We start from the raw sequence: 19,357 nt of genomic DNA, 5'->3' as shown, positions 1-19,357 counted from the left end.
ACTCTTAAGTCAAAGTTGACATTTGATGAGTGTTCGAACGTAAATTTATAAAAATAATGTGCGAGAGTTCGCTGATTTGACGTTTATGAGAGCACAATTTTAAATAAAGATGACGGGTCGGGGCAGAAATGCGGTCCGCATAGAAACAGAGATAGAAAAAAGTCGAGAAGATTCAAATTGGAAAAAAGTAATCGAACTCGCTGAACAGCTGAAAATCAGGTCCCCTAATTACGGTAAGATTCTGGTCAAGGTGGTTGTTCGGCACTCCGAGAAAACAACAGAAAAAAATCGTTATGTCATGTCAATTGGTGTTTATTTAATCGAGTGCTGTTTTGGTGTTGTGTGTTTTTAGAATGTCTTTCCAACTTCCTCATTGGGGAAGGAAAGCTAGAGAGTTACCTCGAAGAATGGCCCCCTATCGAAACAAATTTTTCAAAAGCCAAGCAGGGTTTGGCGGAGGCGAAGTCCTTTCTGCTTTTGGCGGCAAACGAGCTTGGGAAAAAAGCAGGGGTGGCTTTGGATGCTCATTTATTGCTCGGGAAATTAAACTACGCCAGTGGGATGTTCGACGAGAGTTTAAAGAATTACACCCTGGCTGAATTGCACACATTAACAGAGAAACAGCTTCCAATGTACGTATTTTTGTATTATTGTTTATTTGCGCAATTATACATATAGTGTTTATCTTTATGTACATATAATTCTTCTGTTCGTGTGTATGTCACTTAACTCCTAAACAGCTGGACAGATTTTGATGAAATTTTTTGTGTGTGTTTGAGCGGGTCCCTGAATGGTGTAGATTCACAGTTGGATCTGGCATACTGCACTCTTTTTTTTATTTTTGCTTTGGGCAACAGCAAATCACACAATTATGAAACAAAATGATATGATTTAAATGTCCAACTCAATCTCAAATGTCGCTTAGTATATAGTTTATCGAAAATTCGAGTGTCAAAAAAACGTTTGCTGAACCAGCTAATAGCAGGCAAGCCAACGTTAGGGCAGGACAACATCTGTCGGGTCCGCTAGTTAGATATAAAACATGATAATTATTTGTGTCTAGTCATAATGAATAAACTCTGTGAGAGAGTTACGATCAGAATCCTGGGCGAGTGTTTACGACTCGATAGCTACTCTAATAGACGCACTATGGCTGAATTATGCTATTTATATAAATGATTAAATAATAAAGTAGACTCTTCTAACCTACTCTCCAAAATTAATCTTAATGTCCCCTTCTGCGTGACAAGAAAAAAGTATTTATTCCATCTGCCAGTCTGTAGCACTAACTATGCACAACATTCTTTCCTGTATCGTTCTTGCTTTAACTACAGTGCTTTTTTTTCATCTATTGATATATTTAACATGCCCCTTAATTTATTTAAAAATTAATTAAGACTCATTCTTTCTGGCTGCGATACGATCCCACTTGCTATTTAATGATGCTCACACTTCCACACACCTGAACACTTACTCCCACACAAATACACATAAACACATCCTTTTGTTGTACCACAATTTAATATGTATGATTCTTATTTAGAAACTTCGCTGGTCTGTCTTTAAACCGTATCTTTTTTATGTTATTATATCATTGTCGACTGTTTGTTTCTGTTAAATAAATAAATAAAATAAAATTCATACTCTAAGTCTCGGGTTCGATTCTCGATAAGGTGGACATTAAATGTTTTTTATAATAAGTTGTTTTTCACTGCAATTTGTCATAGTCCCTGAACTGAGAACGATCAAGATACGTTGCAGTTAGCGTGATAACGTAATGCCCTATGCACCACTGGGTGTGGATAGGAGATAATATGATGAACATATAATAAAAATTACCATTTAATTTTTATAAGTATTTTCTCGGCTGAACTAAATTTGTATATTCCGTTTTAAAGCAGTCAAAAACCATATTATAATTTCTCATTTAAAATTGAATTTCAATTTTCGATTTATTTGAAAAATAATTCTCTGATGAGGACAATTTCCATTCCTTAACATACCACATCATTTTTCAGCAATTCCATTTCCAGGTGCCAGACTTTGGAATGAAGTATTTCTTAATATAATTAATGTGCCTTCCTTGGCTTTTTTAAATTAAATTAAATTTTGCCTTAGTTCAATAGTCTATTTACAAATAAAAAAATCACTGAACTTCCTCATTGTACAGCTTTGTATTAATATATATTTTTTGATGTCTACTGTCTGACCTTTCATTGAATTTTTTTTCCAACTGTTTTTAATTGAATTGGTTTCGTTTTTTTATCTTAGAAGTTAATTTCAAATTTTAATGAATATTAGTGTTTTAATTAATGTCAGTAAGTGGTTATATACAAATATTTGATAACATTTAGTAAACTGTTTGGTCACAAAATATTTAAGTATACCACATATTAATCATATTAAATAAATGTGTTTATTATGTATGTGATTCCAGACGAAGTCTTCGTATCGTGGCGGAGTCGTATGCTATAAAAGGACTTTGCTTAGAACACAGTGCTACTCCTGGGGGCAGCAGGTATAAACAAGCAGAGCGAGAAAATGATATGGTAAATGCATTTTTTTTCCATAATTCAATAATTTTATCACATGTTGCCTCTTCTCAAACTTGTAAAATACACTGGAAGCTTGTTTAAAATCGTTTTGAAATAATACGACCATAAATGAAATGAAAAAAAATTTTGGACATTAGATGCGTTATAATAATATAATTTTTCTCTTCATTATTGAAATATCCTACATAAGGGTCTAGACACATCACCATGGCATATTACATTTTCGTATATTAACCCATCGCAACACAAAGCCGACGAATCGTTGGCCAAGGTCAATTTGTCACTGACTTACAAAGCCGGCGATTCTCCGGTTTGTCTTTGAAGTGATTTTTTTTACATTTAAACTGAATGACAATAACTTTATTCATAAAAATGACATAAATAAGTATATTTTGGTTACTGATTTCATAATAAAATGTAATTATCACAAATTATTTCACATTATTTATTATTTAATTTAAATGTTATAGTAATAAAAAAATGTGTCAAAATCAAATAGTGTGTTGTATGAACAAATTATGTCATCTTTACTAGTGGTGCAATGGGTTAACTAATATTACATGAAGGTAAGGTGATCAGTCTTATGCTCACGCAAGCTTACGATCAGGTGTCAGTCTAGGAACGGTAAAATATTGTGGTGCAAAATCACCTTTAAAATAAATATTTTATGTCAACCGTGCCGGGAATCAATTTTCCTCATGTCACTTCCAATTTTCAGATTCGATGTTTCGAGCTGGCTTCTGAGCTGTCCCTCCTCTACCTGCAGCGGGCTGAGGGTAACGGGGGATCGGGAGCAGGGTCCCTTGTGGGGGGGGCCTCCATGGTGTCAGGGGGAGGAGGGAGCGGGGGCGCGAGCGCCGCACGGGCTCTCGGCCCCGCGCTGGAGACCGCCCTGCAGAGGGCGCCCATCCTGTACATCAGGGCTGGAAGGCTACAGCAGGCTGTTAACAGGTATGGTATTGCCTGCTTGTCTTGTAAAAAAAAATTCGTAATTGCTGTGATGATACTAAACACAATTTGAATCTTATTGTGGTGGAATCGATTGAAGAATAAGAAAATTCAAAACTCGTTTTGCAATACAAAAATGTTTTATTTCTTGCTTTGAAACTGTGATGAGTTAAAGCTGCCAGTGCCACCTGCGGAGTAAAATATAGGTATTATAATTATTTACATAATTAAGGATGGTGGCATGCACTAAACACTCGCATCTATCCTAGGAATTCCCTGGAGAAACTTTTAACTAGTCTAAACCCAGTCAAAACGAAATATCGATTATTCAACTTTTGCATAATGCCAGTACTCTTTTATGGGTGTTTATCCCAGCAGCTTACCAAAACTCAAAACACCAATCTTTTGAGTTTTGAGAGTAAGTAAATAATTCAATTAAAATCTATGACCTACTTCCACTATCTATTAAAACATTTAGTAACCAAAAAATGTTCAAAAAGGCTATAAAAAAATCGATAGAGGAGCTAGGTGGAAGTAAAATGGATTGTCTCATTCGCCCAAACCAACATCGAATCAACTGGTTCACAAGTGTATAGCTTATGTTATGTTTTTGTTCTTTCATTGTGCGTATAATAAAAATAATATAGATGTACATAAATTAATTGTAAATATAAATACATAGTGTTTAAAACTGTCTGAACATTTTGTTAATTATCTCTCTTTATTAAGTTAGTCTTCTTTGTTTATTCTCAAATATAAAAATATTTAAAAAAAAGTATATTGTTGAGTGTCCTCGGCACGGGTAACCCCAGTGAGGTCACATTATTTTTATAATTAAATATAGTTTATAATGGAAAATATATCAATAAACAAAATAAATAAATAAAAAGTGCTCGAAGAGAATATAAGGTATAAAGGTGGTTCGATTTAATAACTTACATTAAAGTTCGAAAACAGACGTAGCAGTCTCCTATAATGAGCGTTTTGAGAGTGCGGAAGTGGACCTGTGTATGCCTCAGGAGAACCTCAACTCAAGTTGTCTCTTCTTCACACCTGTGGGCTCCTGCCGTCCCGGAAGGCCGTCGCTGACGATCTTTTGGGTTTATTTGGCGGAACTAAGGGATGCGGAATAGATGTTGGAAAAGGCGAGAGTGCTGACTAGCAGTAGGGTCCCTTGGAGGTGTCTGGTGATGTCCGCATGCTCTACTTAGGAGTGGATGTGGACAAAGAATAAGGAGTTTTGATTAACTAAGTATTTGCATTAATGATACCACAAAATGCTAAATTGAATTTATACGCACTTCGGTTTGGCGCAAGTTATAAGCGCAAAATGATAAAATTGTTAGAATGGGAAAGCGTTCTATCCTGCGCGGTCGAGGCTATTCACGGAGCTGGGATTAGACAATATTGTCCTATCTGTTGTATTGTCCACACGCAAATAAATAATACTTTAATATGTTGTTGTTGACTGCAGGATCAAAACTAATTTTTAAAATATAAAAATGTAGCAGTTTTTTTTGTCTCATATTTTTTCCCGCCGAGAGTTTGATTTTAGTATTTACCTTTTTCACAATTAGTTCCATCTACACAAATAAATTGCTAGTAAGAGTCAACAGTACGAGGTGTTTTTTCATATGTACTGACACATAGTTGACAGAAGGCTTGTATGGCACGATAATCTTATCTCATTGCCTGGAAGACTATCATTTACATAATTTAAAGTGTATAATTAGCACTGTAACAAAGCAGTATCATTGTATTTTAATTTAACTTGAGGCTTTAACTCGAGTGAGAAGTGGAGAAACATATTATTCTGTCTTAATGTACTAAATTTAGGAATCTAAAAATTTATTCTGCCATTTTGAGTTGCAATTTCATCAGATCAGTTTATTGTGTTTAAGGTTTTAGCTATTTTGCTCTCAGAAGCCTGTATATCTGTGATTTAAAAGGGAAACAATTTTCAAACCTATTGTTTTTTTCTCCGTGCTTATTACATAATTTAGTGTTTGAAAAATGTTTCCATGGACCAGACGTAAAAGGTAATGGAACCAAAGTGAACTATGATTACTTCTTCAGCGCATTTTTCATCAAATCAATATTCAATTGCTGAATATATAAGGGTTCATTAATATACTCCACCCCAGGAGCTCAATCACAGATGGCTATCGACATGCTAAAAAACGTGCTAAGTATTTGAGCGATCACCACGAACAATCATGAACACGCTGAAGTTAAAGCGGTCGCGTTGCAAAACGAAATTCAACTTCGGTCAGTTCAAGAGGATTGGTTGAATCTCGCACAGGAACTTATCTATGGCGTTTTGCAACGCGACCGCTTTAACTTCAGCGTGTTCATGATTGTTCGTGGTGATCGCTCAAATACTTAGCACGTTTTTTAGCATGTCGATAGCCATCTGTGATTGAGCTCCTGGTGTGCATGTGTCGCCGCTAAATAGTTAAATCAGCCTCCAAGTTATTTATCTCCAATTTCTGATGATATGCTTTTTCTGCGCCCTATAAGTATTTATTATTTAATCATAAATTATTTAAATCAATACGTAAATGTATAACGGCAGAAAACTGAAAATCTTAAACCAGTATTTATTGAATTTACAGAGATATAAAAGTTATAAGTTGCAATGTGTACTGACTTCACATCACCGGGAAAAGGGAGTTAATCTCCATGGTGGAATGAGGAACTTCAGCCCTATGGGAAATTCGATAAAAAAAATGTTTTCTTGCTCGCGGTAAAAATTAAAACATTAAATTGTTGCGTAAAATTTCTTAAAAATGTACGAAAAAAAAAAATATATTTTAATAAAAACGCACTACTTTGAATGACGTCACTGGTTCATATGAACCATCCAATGATATGAGAGCTTTGAAGGATATCCGGTTTGGTCACCATACACGAACCAATCGGAAGAACTGTCATTGAACAACCTCTGACATCACACGCGGAGTTATTTAAGAAATACAAAACTTTACAATATCACAACGCTGATAATACGATATTTAAAAATAAAAAAAATTGGCTTAGTTTAATATTCTATTAATAAATAAAAAATCTAAGAAAAGACACTGAATTTCCTCACTAAGGCAATCACAAAGAATCAAACTGAAAGGTTTTCCGTTTATTTTTAATATCCTGTCTTTTTTCTCTTCAGATATCGAGAGATGCTGACTGCTGTGGAATCTTCCGGAACTCACTCCCTTCGGCTTACTCTAGCGAGGCAGTTGGCTGAGGTTCTGTTGCGAGGAGTGTCTGGTAGTGAATGGTCATCACTGACCAATAAAACGACTCACGATGGACCCTGGAAACCAAAAAAGTATTCTGGACTGAATCAGGTAGTTATAAAATTTAAGTACTTGACGTATTTCATTTTGTTTTTCTTTTGTTGTTATTTTGGTAAAAAACATTGCTTGACTAAGTTTATTTTGTTATTTCAAAAAAAGAAAAATTCAACACAGAACTCATTTTTATTATGCGGGTTCTAGAATCAACATCATATATGAATTCGCCTATCCTATGACAGATATAATAATAATTATGAGGATAAGGTATTTGGTTCCAGTCTTGTCAGTCATTAATCGAGTGTTAGCATTTTTCAACTAGCAACATTATTAACAGATATATATCTTTAAATTTTAATGACTTTTATGTGTTACCTATAACAGTAAAACCTCATTTTTACATTCCTCAATTTTAAGTTTTCCCACTTTTTACACTGAAATGTTCAGGTCCCATTTTTCTTCAAACATTCTCAAAAGAATATTCCCCCAAATGAACATTTGTTACATTTTTCGTCACCCTGATTTTTTTTACATTTAAATTTATGTGAAATAATTTCTAAATTCATTTAATGTGTCAAAAAAGCCAAAATTATGTCGACACAAAAACTAAAACCGGTACCGCACGCCACAGCATCAGCATCCTGTGTGCCCGAACTGAAGAATAATATAAAAATATAAATTTTGAACCGGGTTGTGGTCCCATGGTAGTATTGTGGACTCACGGGCCAAAGGTCTGAGGTTTAAATCCCACTCTACCGCAACTCGATTTCCATTTTTCCAGCACAAGTTATTTACGACTTTTAAAAAATGGTCTGAAAAATTGAAATATTTGAGTAAGTAAATAACTCAAGTATTTCTCTTTAAGAAAATATATATAATAGCATATGAACAACTAATAAAGGATAAATTATTGTCTTAAATTAAATTCAAACCATCTGGCAGTTTAATCGACCTTTTTGTTTAAGTGTCTTCCTTTAGGGTTAGTTTTCATTTGAACTAAAATGCCATATTGATTTGTTACAAATCGTGATACTTAGTCGACACATGTTTTTATACGCCCTTGTACAGGCATCCTCTCATTTTAAAATAGTAACACAATCTATGCAGAACTGGACCTACCATAGTTCAATTGGGATAAAGAACCAGATACTTCCTGCAGGGAGGAGAGCGTAATACTTTTATATATTTTTTTATTTATTCATATTTTTTGTTTACAAACAATAATTAATAATAAAAATAATGTGACCTCACTGGGGTTTCCCGTGCCGAGGACACTTAGCAATATATTTTAAAAAAAATACATTTGAGAATAAACAAAGAAGACTAACTTAAAAAAACGAAGATAATTAACAAATGTTTAGACAGTTTAAAAAACAAGGTATTTATGTACATCTATATTATTTATATTACAAAACACACAATGAAAATAACAAAAACCTAACATAAGCTTTACATTTGTGTAGCAGTTGATTCAATATTGGTTTGGGCGAATGAGACAATCCATTTTACTTTTACCTAGCTCCACTTTCCATTTTTTTTATAGCCCTTTTAAACATTTTATTGTTACTAATTGTATTGACAGATAGTGGATATGCTTGTATTTCTTTGAAAAGGTGTATACTCCCGTTCCTTTTCAGTAAGTGACAGTGATGGCTGTATGGAGTACATATCTCTGCACCGTCGTAGCTACGCCCCTAATTTTACACCTCTCAAGACTTATTTTCTAGGAAGAGAAAGAGAAAACAGGGCTGTAGGTCTGCAAAGTGCGCCCTTCGAGGTTGCACCCCGATAGCCGCCTGCCTGGCCAGCCCCTAGCTACGATACTGCGCCTCTATGTTGATAACAAGCGCTCTTACGTTGATAAGAAGACAAAAAAGAAACAAACAGAACTTAAACTGTGCATTTGTTTCTAGTTTGTGCCAAAGAATGAATGTGAAGAGACCATTCTTCTTCTCCTGATTGGTGAAGCTATGGCTGTTCGAGACGCTGTTCTCTCACAGAGTCCGGAGTTCAAGCAAGCGAGAATTCACGCGTTTGAGAATGCAAGCGCCATCTACGATCTACTGACCATAGCTACCGTGAGGTGGGGACAAGTGGGCTTATTGCAAGAGGTATTTTATTTTGTGGTATATAATTCGATCGTCCAATTCATTAATCAGACATCTTCAAATGACAGGTTTAGAGGTAATTAGAAAATAATGATTTCGATGATCACCTAAAATCAAATATTTGTGCGTTAATTTTTTTATAAAACTGTTTCCTATTTAAACGGTTATTTATGACTAACAGAAGTTGGCTCTAAAATTGAAATATTTGAATGTGTTATTAGAATACGTCTACCTACATATTAAAAAGAAAGAATTCAATGTAAACAATCGGGATGATATTTTAATCAATGATTGGATTGCTCAAAATATTTTCGGAAGTAAATAATTATACTATGTAGAATCAGAATCGTTTAAATTATTCTTGTTAATATACCTGTTCCAATAGGGATAAATTATGTTTTATTTGAGTAAGTGGGTGTGAAAGAAATTTTCTAAATTTCTTTATATACGAGGTTTGATCACAAAATACATAGAACATTTGAATTTCAAATTTAATTATGTAGTAATTGTAAAAGCCTATTTTTTTTATTTGCATACATGTTTATAATTAATCTGTTAATTTTCGGCTATTTTGGACGCATTTTTGACAGACAAACTTGTAAGACGCGTTTTGGTCTGATCAAGATTATTCCAGAGTGAAAACGACAGACGCCCGCTCATGCTTTGCGTATATGATATTACGTCGTTAGTCTGTTCTCTCTTATGTTATATTATTAACATGTCTGAGCACCTGGTGACTGTTAGTTAATATTTTATAGGGACAAACACTTATTTATTTTTTTTTCCTTTTTTGGAAAATAATATTGTATTTTTTTATAGAGTAACTTTTATTTAGACTTTTAAAACTCATAATATTTTAAATCTCAAATCATGGAGTATTTAAAAAGATAAAAATATTCAATGCTAATAATTATTTTCTGTTTCCAGTCTCTAGAAAGAGCCATGAAGTTCTCATTCGAGGAAGCCCATGTTTGGCAGCAGCAGGCGTACTCCCTCGTTGCTCTGGGCCACTATACTCGGGCAGTCAGTGTACTGGCACAGGTTGCCAAACTGGAACCTGTTGCTGTGGTGCCGTGCCTGCTCGCTGCCAGACAGTGCTACGAATCTCTTAACAGGGTATTTAGGACATTTTCTTACTCACAAAATTCAATTGTTTAGTAGTTAATTTGCAGGACAAGGTTATAATTATTGTTATGGATAACTTATTTATTTATTCAGCCCATTTAGCAGTTAAATGTAACAATTTAATAACGGTGTAAAACTTTTCAGTAAAATAATTAATTTGTCACTGTATGCTTAGAATTTCTTCTAACAATTCCACTTACTCGGATCTGTTCTAGAAGTTTTGTGGTCTTTTTTCAGATTCGCGCATTGCAAAAAAAAATTAAGCTTTATTGAACGCATAAATACATTTTTTAAAAATAAAAAGTCATTATGATTTAGAAAACATGCCGGTATTTAATTTTTTAAACACCACTTCGTTCTCACAGTTTTGCATTTATGTTAATAGAACATTTCATGTCATAGGACCTGCAACTCCAAAATCACATTCACAGAGTTTAGTTCATTGAATAGGTATAATGACTATTCCTATTGGTGTAGATATAGCTGATCTAAGTGTAAGACATCTTAGCTGATTCACCCATAATGCATATGTAGTTTTTGTCAATATTCCGGAGCAGAGTTGTATCAGAGATTAACTATCCAACAAACCTTTGAAAAACCAAATCAACCTACCCAATTTAACAATACTGTTTTTGTAACGGATATAATCATTTCAACACGCTTTGTTGTACCAATTAAATTCCTTAATTAAGGGCTATAAAACACACTAGTCACCAACGCTGGGACGCATTTTATGTGCTTACACAGTCTCACATCCGTCTTATATTTTTCAAAAAAATTATAATTCAAACTGTTGTTATTGAATGAATTCTTAAGGTGTTCATTATAATATACAAAATTGATTTAATAGTGATATTTGGTGATAAATTTATTTTCCAAGTATTAATTTTAATTATGATTAATACCTACTTTTATATATTTGTGTATATCCAATATTGAATTTATTATTATTTAAATATTGTTTTTCAGGTATCCGAAGGATTGCAGTTTAGTCAAATGGCTTTGGAAAGAGAACATAAGAACCCAACTTACATGCTCTCGCGATGTCATCTCTATGTTGGGATTGGTCATCTTATGACAGCCAGGTAAAAAATATTAAAATACTATTCATAAATAAATTTGTAATAAAATGGTTACTGGATTTAGGTACGGAAAAATCGGAAAACTTACTAAAAAACATTCTAAAATAATAAATGGTAAATATGTTGTATAACTTTATAATAAATTAACTAGTAGGTAGTCATGTGATTGTTTATTTTTGCATAAAAATGTCTCCCTTAAAACAGGTTGTACCTAGTTAGGCAGACTAGACATAATCCAGAGAAATTCATTACCTAAGATGTAGAAGTATGTAGAAGATAAAGAAATTGTATTTTTTGTTAATAAACCATGATTATTATTATTATAATCATGAGTGTTTATCTATGTGGTGCCTTGATATTCTAATCTTATACTGAGGTATCGGACCTGCACCTGGCAGTTTAAAAGATTTTCAACATATGTGACCAGCATCATATTAACAAATATTGAATTTTTTTGTATTATTTTATTAAAGTATATATATATAAATACATATATTTTATACATTTTCAGGAAACTTTGTTGTACAATTTAATGCTCTAATTTTTACTGCGCGTAAGAAAACATTTTTTATATTAAATTTCCCGTAGCACTGAACTTCATCATTTGTTTAGATCTCCAGAGTGAGCTATGTCGAGAGTTGAAAACCCTTTAGACTAATCTCTACTCGATTTCCTTTTTCGGGTTTTTCACCTGAGAGTAGATTGAGTCGTCGAGTACTAGTCCAGGGTTTTATTTACCTCGAGTTTATGATATTCTTTCCTTTTCTAGAGCTACTACCATTCGAGCGGAGAAAGAAGCAGCCGATGTTAAATGCCAGGAGAGTCTTCACAAGGCAGTGGACTGCGATCCTGAGGACCACCTCTCCCTTTACTATCTGGCTCTACAGTATGCGCTCATGGGAGGGATCTCTGAAGCAATGGTAACTAATTCTTTTATACCAAATTTGTGTAATCATTTAGCAAGGGCGAATCGTCCTTATAGTTGGGCCATGTGCACAAATGTACCCCGAAAAAATATTTATACCACCCCCGAAGGCAGACGAAGCAGAGGCAGACGAAAATTAAGATGGCTGGATAGTGTGGAAAGTGACATTAGAGCAATTGGCCTGAAGAACTGGTTAAGAGCCGCAGGGTGCAGGGAGGTATGGAGACAGATTCAGGAGGAGACCAGGCCCCAAAACGGGCTATAGCGCCACTAATGATGAATCATCTTCATAAGCAATTATTTACAGCTTACCATATTTTAAAAAATATCAATAACAATTTTTTACTTTCTTGCGTTAATAAATTTATATCATACAGCGCATTAGAGTTTCAACACTTTCAAACGAGCTATTTTTCTTTATTGAAACCATAGGACTTATGATGCTTCGTAATACAGAATTCTATATGGTTATAGGTAAGAACGAGATTGTGAAGATTTCTTAATTTAGCAAACATAAAAAAGAAATTCTTTAGAATATGGCTCTATGCACATTTTGTGAGAATTTTCTCAATTTAGCTAAAGCTAAAAAAAACCTCTCTAGTATTTTTTTAAAAACACAATCCCGTGTGCATACCAGGTTTCCATGGACATATTTCTTTTCTCCCTCCCTTTTTACTTCGGTCACTGCACACTGCAAAGTCATCCACTTTTCCTTCTCTGAGAAGAAATGTGACTTTCCGTTTTATTTAGTCGTCAAAAAGATTATATGACGGGCCAGCCATTTTCAAACATTGAATGACAATAATTGTAAAACTTGAATTTACCTTGTTCTGTATTTTTAAATATAAATCTGTGTTATCAAGTATTTTTTTCTTTGTTTATGAGAGAGGTTTGTTTTTCTCCAATAAATTGGTAGTAATAGTATCATTTTATATAAATATTACCATATTTTTTACATGATGATTCGCTTGGGCGAATGCCTTCCACCATACGAGCTGTAGGGTAGTTTTATTTTGGGCTGGTGGCAAACTCTAAAGGAGTTCTCAGGGTTAAGATTAACTTTATGTATGTGGATTTTTAACTTTAAAGTTTATGTATGTCCATGCTTCTTTCAGTATTACGTCAGGAATTGCCTGCGGAAGCGGCCGGAATGTTCCGCGGCCATGCAGCTGCTGTGTCTCGTCCTGTCGGCCAAGGGTCGCACCCGGGAGGCCCTAGCTACAGCCACCGCTGCCCTGGAGGACCACCCTGATAGTATGGACCTGCTCCGAGTCCTCGCCCTGCTGCAACTCAAGTGCCACGGGGGAGAGGTAGCCTAATCAATTTAGTTGGACTAAGAAAAAAATATTTTGTTTTCTGATTGCATGGTTTCTCCGTCAGTTCTGTTTGTGAAATAGAATTAGAATCCTGAACGAGTGCTTTCGGCTCGATGGTTGCTCTCAGGTATAAATCATGAATATGGAAATCGAGTGGAGATAAGTCCGCTTCGTAGTGTAGTGGTTGGCGTGTTTACTTACTATGTTTGAGGTCCCGGGTTATGTATGCCGGCTATAGCCTATGTGAAGCTGAAGTAATTATTGTCTGTTTTTTCCAAATGAAGAGAACAAGTAGACACAACAAAAAAAATACAGCAAATTTGTCAATAATTCATAGCAACATCACCGTACACTGCGCGAACATTGTGAGCAAGTTTGGCAGTTTTATTTCATTGTTTGAACGCAAACAGAAGGAGGTGTCGAAAATGTTCACTTTCGTCTACTTGAAATTCCATTTTGAAGGCTTTTAATCAAATAAAATAATACACATATGTAATGTAAAAGCTAACACATCTTGTAGAGCAGAAATTTTTCTTTCGAACGACTTGTAACCTTTACCATTTTTAAAAACTTTTGATGCTCATTTTTAAATTTTGAAAAAAAGCCGACACAACTTATGTAAGTAACTACAAATTTTAGAAAAATGAGATGTCTTCATAAATGGCATAAAATAATCTTTGTTTAAAAAGTGAATAAACATATTTCGTATTTTATAAATCCAAAAAATATTATTTTATTATTTTCAAATGCAGTTTCATATGAATTGTTGATTTGGGATGTGATTTTAACTTTAAAAGTGCAATATCTCCCAATTAGTAAAACGTCAAATACTATTCTCAAATGTGCCAGAAACCCGATGATATTATGGTAGCAGCAGATATTGTGTACCATAAAAAAACAGTCCTCAACAAAAGTGTCCCAGAATGTTAGTAAAATAAGGAATTCAAAAAATAAAATAGTGTGTGTCCAAATAAGTGGATCCTATGAAAGAAAAAAGTGTCCGTGAACATGTTAAACATTTACGTTTTGATTCTAGGCTGCCTTGGTGACCGGTAAACACATGCTCGCTCTGTGGAAGAACTTGTATGAGTCGGGGATAATGGGAGAGGCGGAGAAAGATTTCGACAGGAAGTCGGAAACTCGATCTGTACTCCAGCTCTACAACGATATGGACTCCGTCAAAGATTCGAGTGAGTTGGAATTTGAATTCCAATTCTATTATTCAGTAAGAGTAATTTAAAAATTTTAAAAAAATCAAAGTGCTGATGATACGATACATAAAAATAATAAAAAATTATTTATGAAAAAAAATATTAAAAAAACCACTGAGCTTCCTCTTTGTTGTACAATATTTTTATTAATACAATCAATTTGGTGTGTACTCAGGTTCCATCCAGGCGAATTCCGTCGCCGCATCTCGAGTGGAGCGTGCGCTGAGTTCGGCCGCATCGCAGGCCGGCTCGGGCCGCGCGGTTGGGGGAGCAGGCGCAGGCCCACCGCTGCGTCTGCGCCTGTGGCTGCTCCTGGCGGAGCTGTACCTGGCACTGGGCGCGGCGCCAGCTGCGGCTGCTTGTGTGCAGGAAGCGGCCACCGTCTGCCCCTTGGCGCACCAGGTCATATACATGGTGAGACAAACAGGCATATTTCGCAGGGGCGAATTGTCCGTATAAGCCATTATTCACAGCTAACCATATTTAAAAAAAAATTAAAACATCTATTTTTCAAATCATATAACTGCATTTTTTTCTAAATGTGGAGATGCTTCTAGCTTCCCCGAGACTTTCCAGCAACTCATTGAACACTTTTAAGCTTTAAAAAACAGATTTTTTTCAATCGGTCTCATCTTAGATAGCCAGAGATCTTCTCTACTTCTCGTTTAACTCTTGTGAAAGTCCTTGTTACACATCCTTTGGTAATGTGTCTTCGGATGAAGAATGAATTGCTTAATTGCATTTTTGATTCCAGAGAGGAATGGTACATTGTCATAAGGAGGAGTGGACAGAAGCCCGTCAGTGCTTCCTGAATGCTGTGGCTATCAATCCAGGACACGTCAACAGCTTAGTTCAACTGGGTAAGTCTTATCATCCAACAAAATGTATACGTCGAGACGTACAAACAACATTGATTTTTCAAATATGAAATGCATTTGCATATCGCGGGGTAATTTACTACATCTAGATAACTTCGAAATCGGCTTTTGTGTGTTACTCACTAAAAACACATTTTATTATCCTCGTCCGTGAATGCTACAAATAGACAAGTAATAAATTCAAGTCATCATAATATGATTTTTATGAATCACGATGTGTCAATTCATGGAGAAAGATGCAAATATGTGTAGTAATTATATCAAATTACTCATACAAAGACAAAGCATTTAATTAAAATTTGGCCTAATAGTTTGAAGAAAATAGATTAATTAAAAGTTCAATTTAGTATATTCTTTACATAGGATTCATTGAATCACTTATAAACGTCAATAAATTACAACTATGTAATACAATTAAATAATTAGTAAATTAAACTCAACAAATGAATAAATTCAAATCAACTATATAATTAAAATCAACAAACTAAAATCAGTAAATACTAATCTAATGCCAAGCTGTCTTTTCCCGCAAATAAAGTAGCTCTTTCCAAACGCACTGTGCTTGACAAAATCTTAAACTTTTTTTGTTGGCAAAGCCTGAATTTCAAGAGGTAATTTGTTGTAGAATCATATGCAGTTTGAGGCAAAAGAATTGTTAATTTTTTGCAGTTATATTTATTTCTCCCGTTGAACCTTTGGAAATCTCTGTTGCTTTTCAAATCAATATTTTTGTGTACATAGGTCAAGTTTTCATAAATATATCGGCATGTTATTATTAATTGAGACTGCATTCACTTCGCAACACTTCATTGTAAATTATTATGAAAATAAAACTTTGTTATTAGCGTGAACAATATTCTATATGTGCTATAATATGTACTGTATGTACCGTATTAGTTAATATCACCCGTCGATGGGAAGAGTGCTCTTCCGAAACTGTGACAGTGTTCTTGAAAAATAATAAAATTGTGTAACACTAATAACAAAGCGACTCTTGTGTTGTCAGTTTTCATTGGATATTGCATTTTTTTTTCCACCGACAAGTTGGTATAATGATTAGAGACTAACTTCAGACTCTTAAGTTGTTAAAAACACGAAAATGGAGGCAATAAATGTTCACAAAACACATCAAACTGTCTTTAAAATTATAAATAAAAAAAAAAGGTGGTATAATGGTAGAAACTAACTTCAGACTCTCGAGCTGTCAGTTTGCAGTGTGGATTGCAAATTTCTCCGACGTTAATTGTGGGAAATAAACATAAAACTGGGTTTTTAACGTACTAAAAAATTCCAAATTCAATGGAACTACAAAAATTACACGTAAATCGCGGGAAAACACAACTGTGGGGACGTCATTTCGGGATTTCACTGTATAAGCATTTGAAATCACGCAAATTTTGTGGTAATTTTATTAAATTCTACTTCAATAATCGTTTTAAAAATTGGTTTTGTTGTGAATTATAATCATTTTTTTATATTTTGTCTTCTTTTTCATTAGGGCTGTGTCACCATCATTTGGGTTCCCAACGACTTGCGGAGAAGATCCTCAAAGACTCGGCCAAGATCGATCCTAACAACCACACGACGTGGTACAGCCTCGGCTTAGTATTAGAAAGTCTAGGGGAGTACGAAACCGCCAGTGACTGCATGGCGACCGCATTAAATGTTGAGCTTTCATCCCCCGTTCTACCCTTCACTTCCATTTCGTACATCTTCGAATAGAATTTAACACATCGATTACCAGTCGGTATTAATGATTGAGCTGGTTATTTTGTAATCTTCCGCTTCTTCTTCAAACATTTTCACCATTAAGTAGGGTTCTCACGAGGACAATTCAATATTGTCCTGGATTAGACCTATCGTCCTAGTGTGAACAGAAATTTGGAAGACAGGACAATGGACCAAGGCATTGTCTTAGAGATGGACGGGTAGGCTATATCCACAGGATAACGGCTTACTCTCACCACCACACTAAATATTCATTTTTGCAGTGTTCCGCGTTTGAACTGCGGTCAAATTGTACTGTCCCATTGTTGTGTCCTGCGTTGTCGAGCCTGTTCACAAAGCTGGGACTGGACAATATTGTCGTGTCTATTGTATTGTCCTCGTGTGTACCCTGCTTTAGTCATCTCCATCAAACTCTGTTCTGTGCCAGCTCTTCATCCCAAGACCACCCAGCAAAAGTTGACCTTCAAAGAATGGAGACTTCGTTTTTCTGACATAATTTTCCATTGCGTTTTTTTCAGTATTGAAATCATAATTTGATGTTTTGAAATCCGTACACCTCAAATTTTCATTTTGAAAATTACGTATTGATTCTTTCATTTTTAATATACAAAAGATGACAATGTTCTCGACATTCATTCAACTATGATTTAGTTAAAAAATAAATATCTACATAGATGAAAATTGGCCTAATAGAGCGATCATTTGAATGTATAAATACGATACCGTATTTTAGTATATTTTGAAGCATCTTATGACAAAATTTTTTTTTCGAAAAAGTAGATAATATATCGATTGTCCAGTTCATAATTTTTATTGGAAAAATTCAGAGATAATGAGGAAAAAAACTATTTGATTGGTCATTTAAAATCCAATATTGTCAATTTGTACATGACTTTAAAATATTTTTTTAACTAAACGTATTGCAACAGAGATGGAGAAAAATTCAGATAAGAGAATATGGAAGCCTAGGCATTTACAGGGCTTATGATGACCCGTGCGTTGGCTAGTTTAAGTGTCCCCTTTACACACTCACCACAACTTCAACTTTACATCCATATTTCTTCAATTTCTTTCCACAATTTTTTTCCACTGCTCTTTTGTGATTGTGTATATTGACAATATGTATGTCAGCTTCTTATTTGGAATGTTTTAAACTGATCCGAGAAAAAATAAATTCTCTAGGAGTTTTCTGTATTTAAGTTTTTTGCATAGAATTAAGAATAGTCCAGAAAAAGCGTAGAATCATATTGGAATGCATCGGACTTTGTCCAATAATCCCCCCACTATGCCCCACTTTCGCCGCGCGCAGTCGCGATGTCGCCTACGCGGGAAAAAATGTTTCACAATGGGAAAAAAAAAATCAATACACAAATGTAAGGTTAAAAAAAAGCAATCTGTTAATTTCTCTAAAATTTTATTGTGCATGCGGAAATATTGATTGACTCAACATAGTAGATAAGTAAATGGTCATTTAAACAGAGTAATTGAATTAATGAACTTTAAACTTAAAAAATAAAACAAATTTTATTTTACATAAAACGGATATTTTTATATCATGTTAAATAATATTTGATGTTTTGAAGATCCGAGGTCCAATTTTTATTATTTCTCTTATTAGATGAGCAAAATGGGTAAAAAATTTACTACCCTGGCAACACTAACGAAATTTCCACTTTGTTTCTTCAACAATCTGACAGATGGAAAAATAATTCAATTTTTAAGTGATGCATTTGCTACGTAAACATTCGTTTGCTAATTACACATGAAATGTGATACCATCCTGTTTCTTTAAGATCCTAGCAGTATTTCTACACTTTAAAAGGACAACACGGCATAGTTGAATTCAAATCAGGAGTTGCGTACTGAGCGACATCTACAAAGAAACTAATGGTTCAAAACGTGATCGTACTCATTTATGAGTAGTTTAGTCGCCTTCTGTTTGATGTGCGTATGCGGTTTCTGGACTATTCTTAATTCTATGGTTTTTTGGTTGCATTTTGTAATTGTCAAACTAACTGAAAATTTTATGTCAAACTAAAAATTAATTTAAATCTCATTTTTTCTGACTTACTAAAGAACAATCGATATTGACATGTTGAAATTTGACATCCTCGTTCACAATTCTATGGGTGGGGGGAACAATCACATAATTATGATTGGCTTAGACCGTATCTATAATAAATAAATA

At 34.4% G+C, this 19,357-nt stretch overlaps 1 protein-coding gene across 1 annotated transcript; it reads left to right on the top strand.

Moving 5' to 3' along the window:
* Nucleotides 1-18,343, top strand: Ttc7 (tetratricopeptide repeat domain 7). Its single transcript, XM_088229542.1, has 14 exons — nucleotides 1-233; nucleotides 353-632; nucleotides 2,438-2,549; nucleotides 3,274-3,506; nucleotides 6,670-6,850; nucleotides 8,710-8,907; nucleotides 9,832-10,020; nucleotides 10,999-11,114; nucleotides 11,881-12,031; nucleotides 13,152-13,346; nucleotides 14,389-14,542; nucleotides 14,739-14,977; nucleotides 15,318-15,423; nucleotides 16,940-18,343. The coding sequence occupies exons 1-14, from the start codon at nucleotides 110-112 to the stop codon at nucleotides 17,161-17,163; spliced, it is 2,502 nt and encodes an 833-aa protein (XP_088085668.1). The 5' UTR covers nucleotides 1-109; the 3' UTR covers nucleotides 17,164-18,343.
* The last annotated feature ends 1,014 nt before the right edge of the window (nucleotides 18,344-19,357 follow it).

The sequence above is a fragment of the Micrasema longulum genome, unplaced genomic scaffold (genome assembly GCF_059751315.1).
Source record: "Micrasema longulum isolate JH-2025_06_02 unplaced genomic scaffold, ASM5975131v1 h1tg000678l, whole genome shotgun sequence".
Classification (NCBI taxonomy): Eukaryota; Metazoa; Arthropoda; class Insecta; order Trichoptera; family Brachycentridae; genus Micrasema; species Micrasema longulum.
This window is presented reverse-complemented; position numbering and strand designations above follow the sequence as displayed.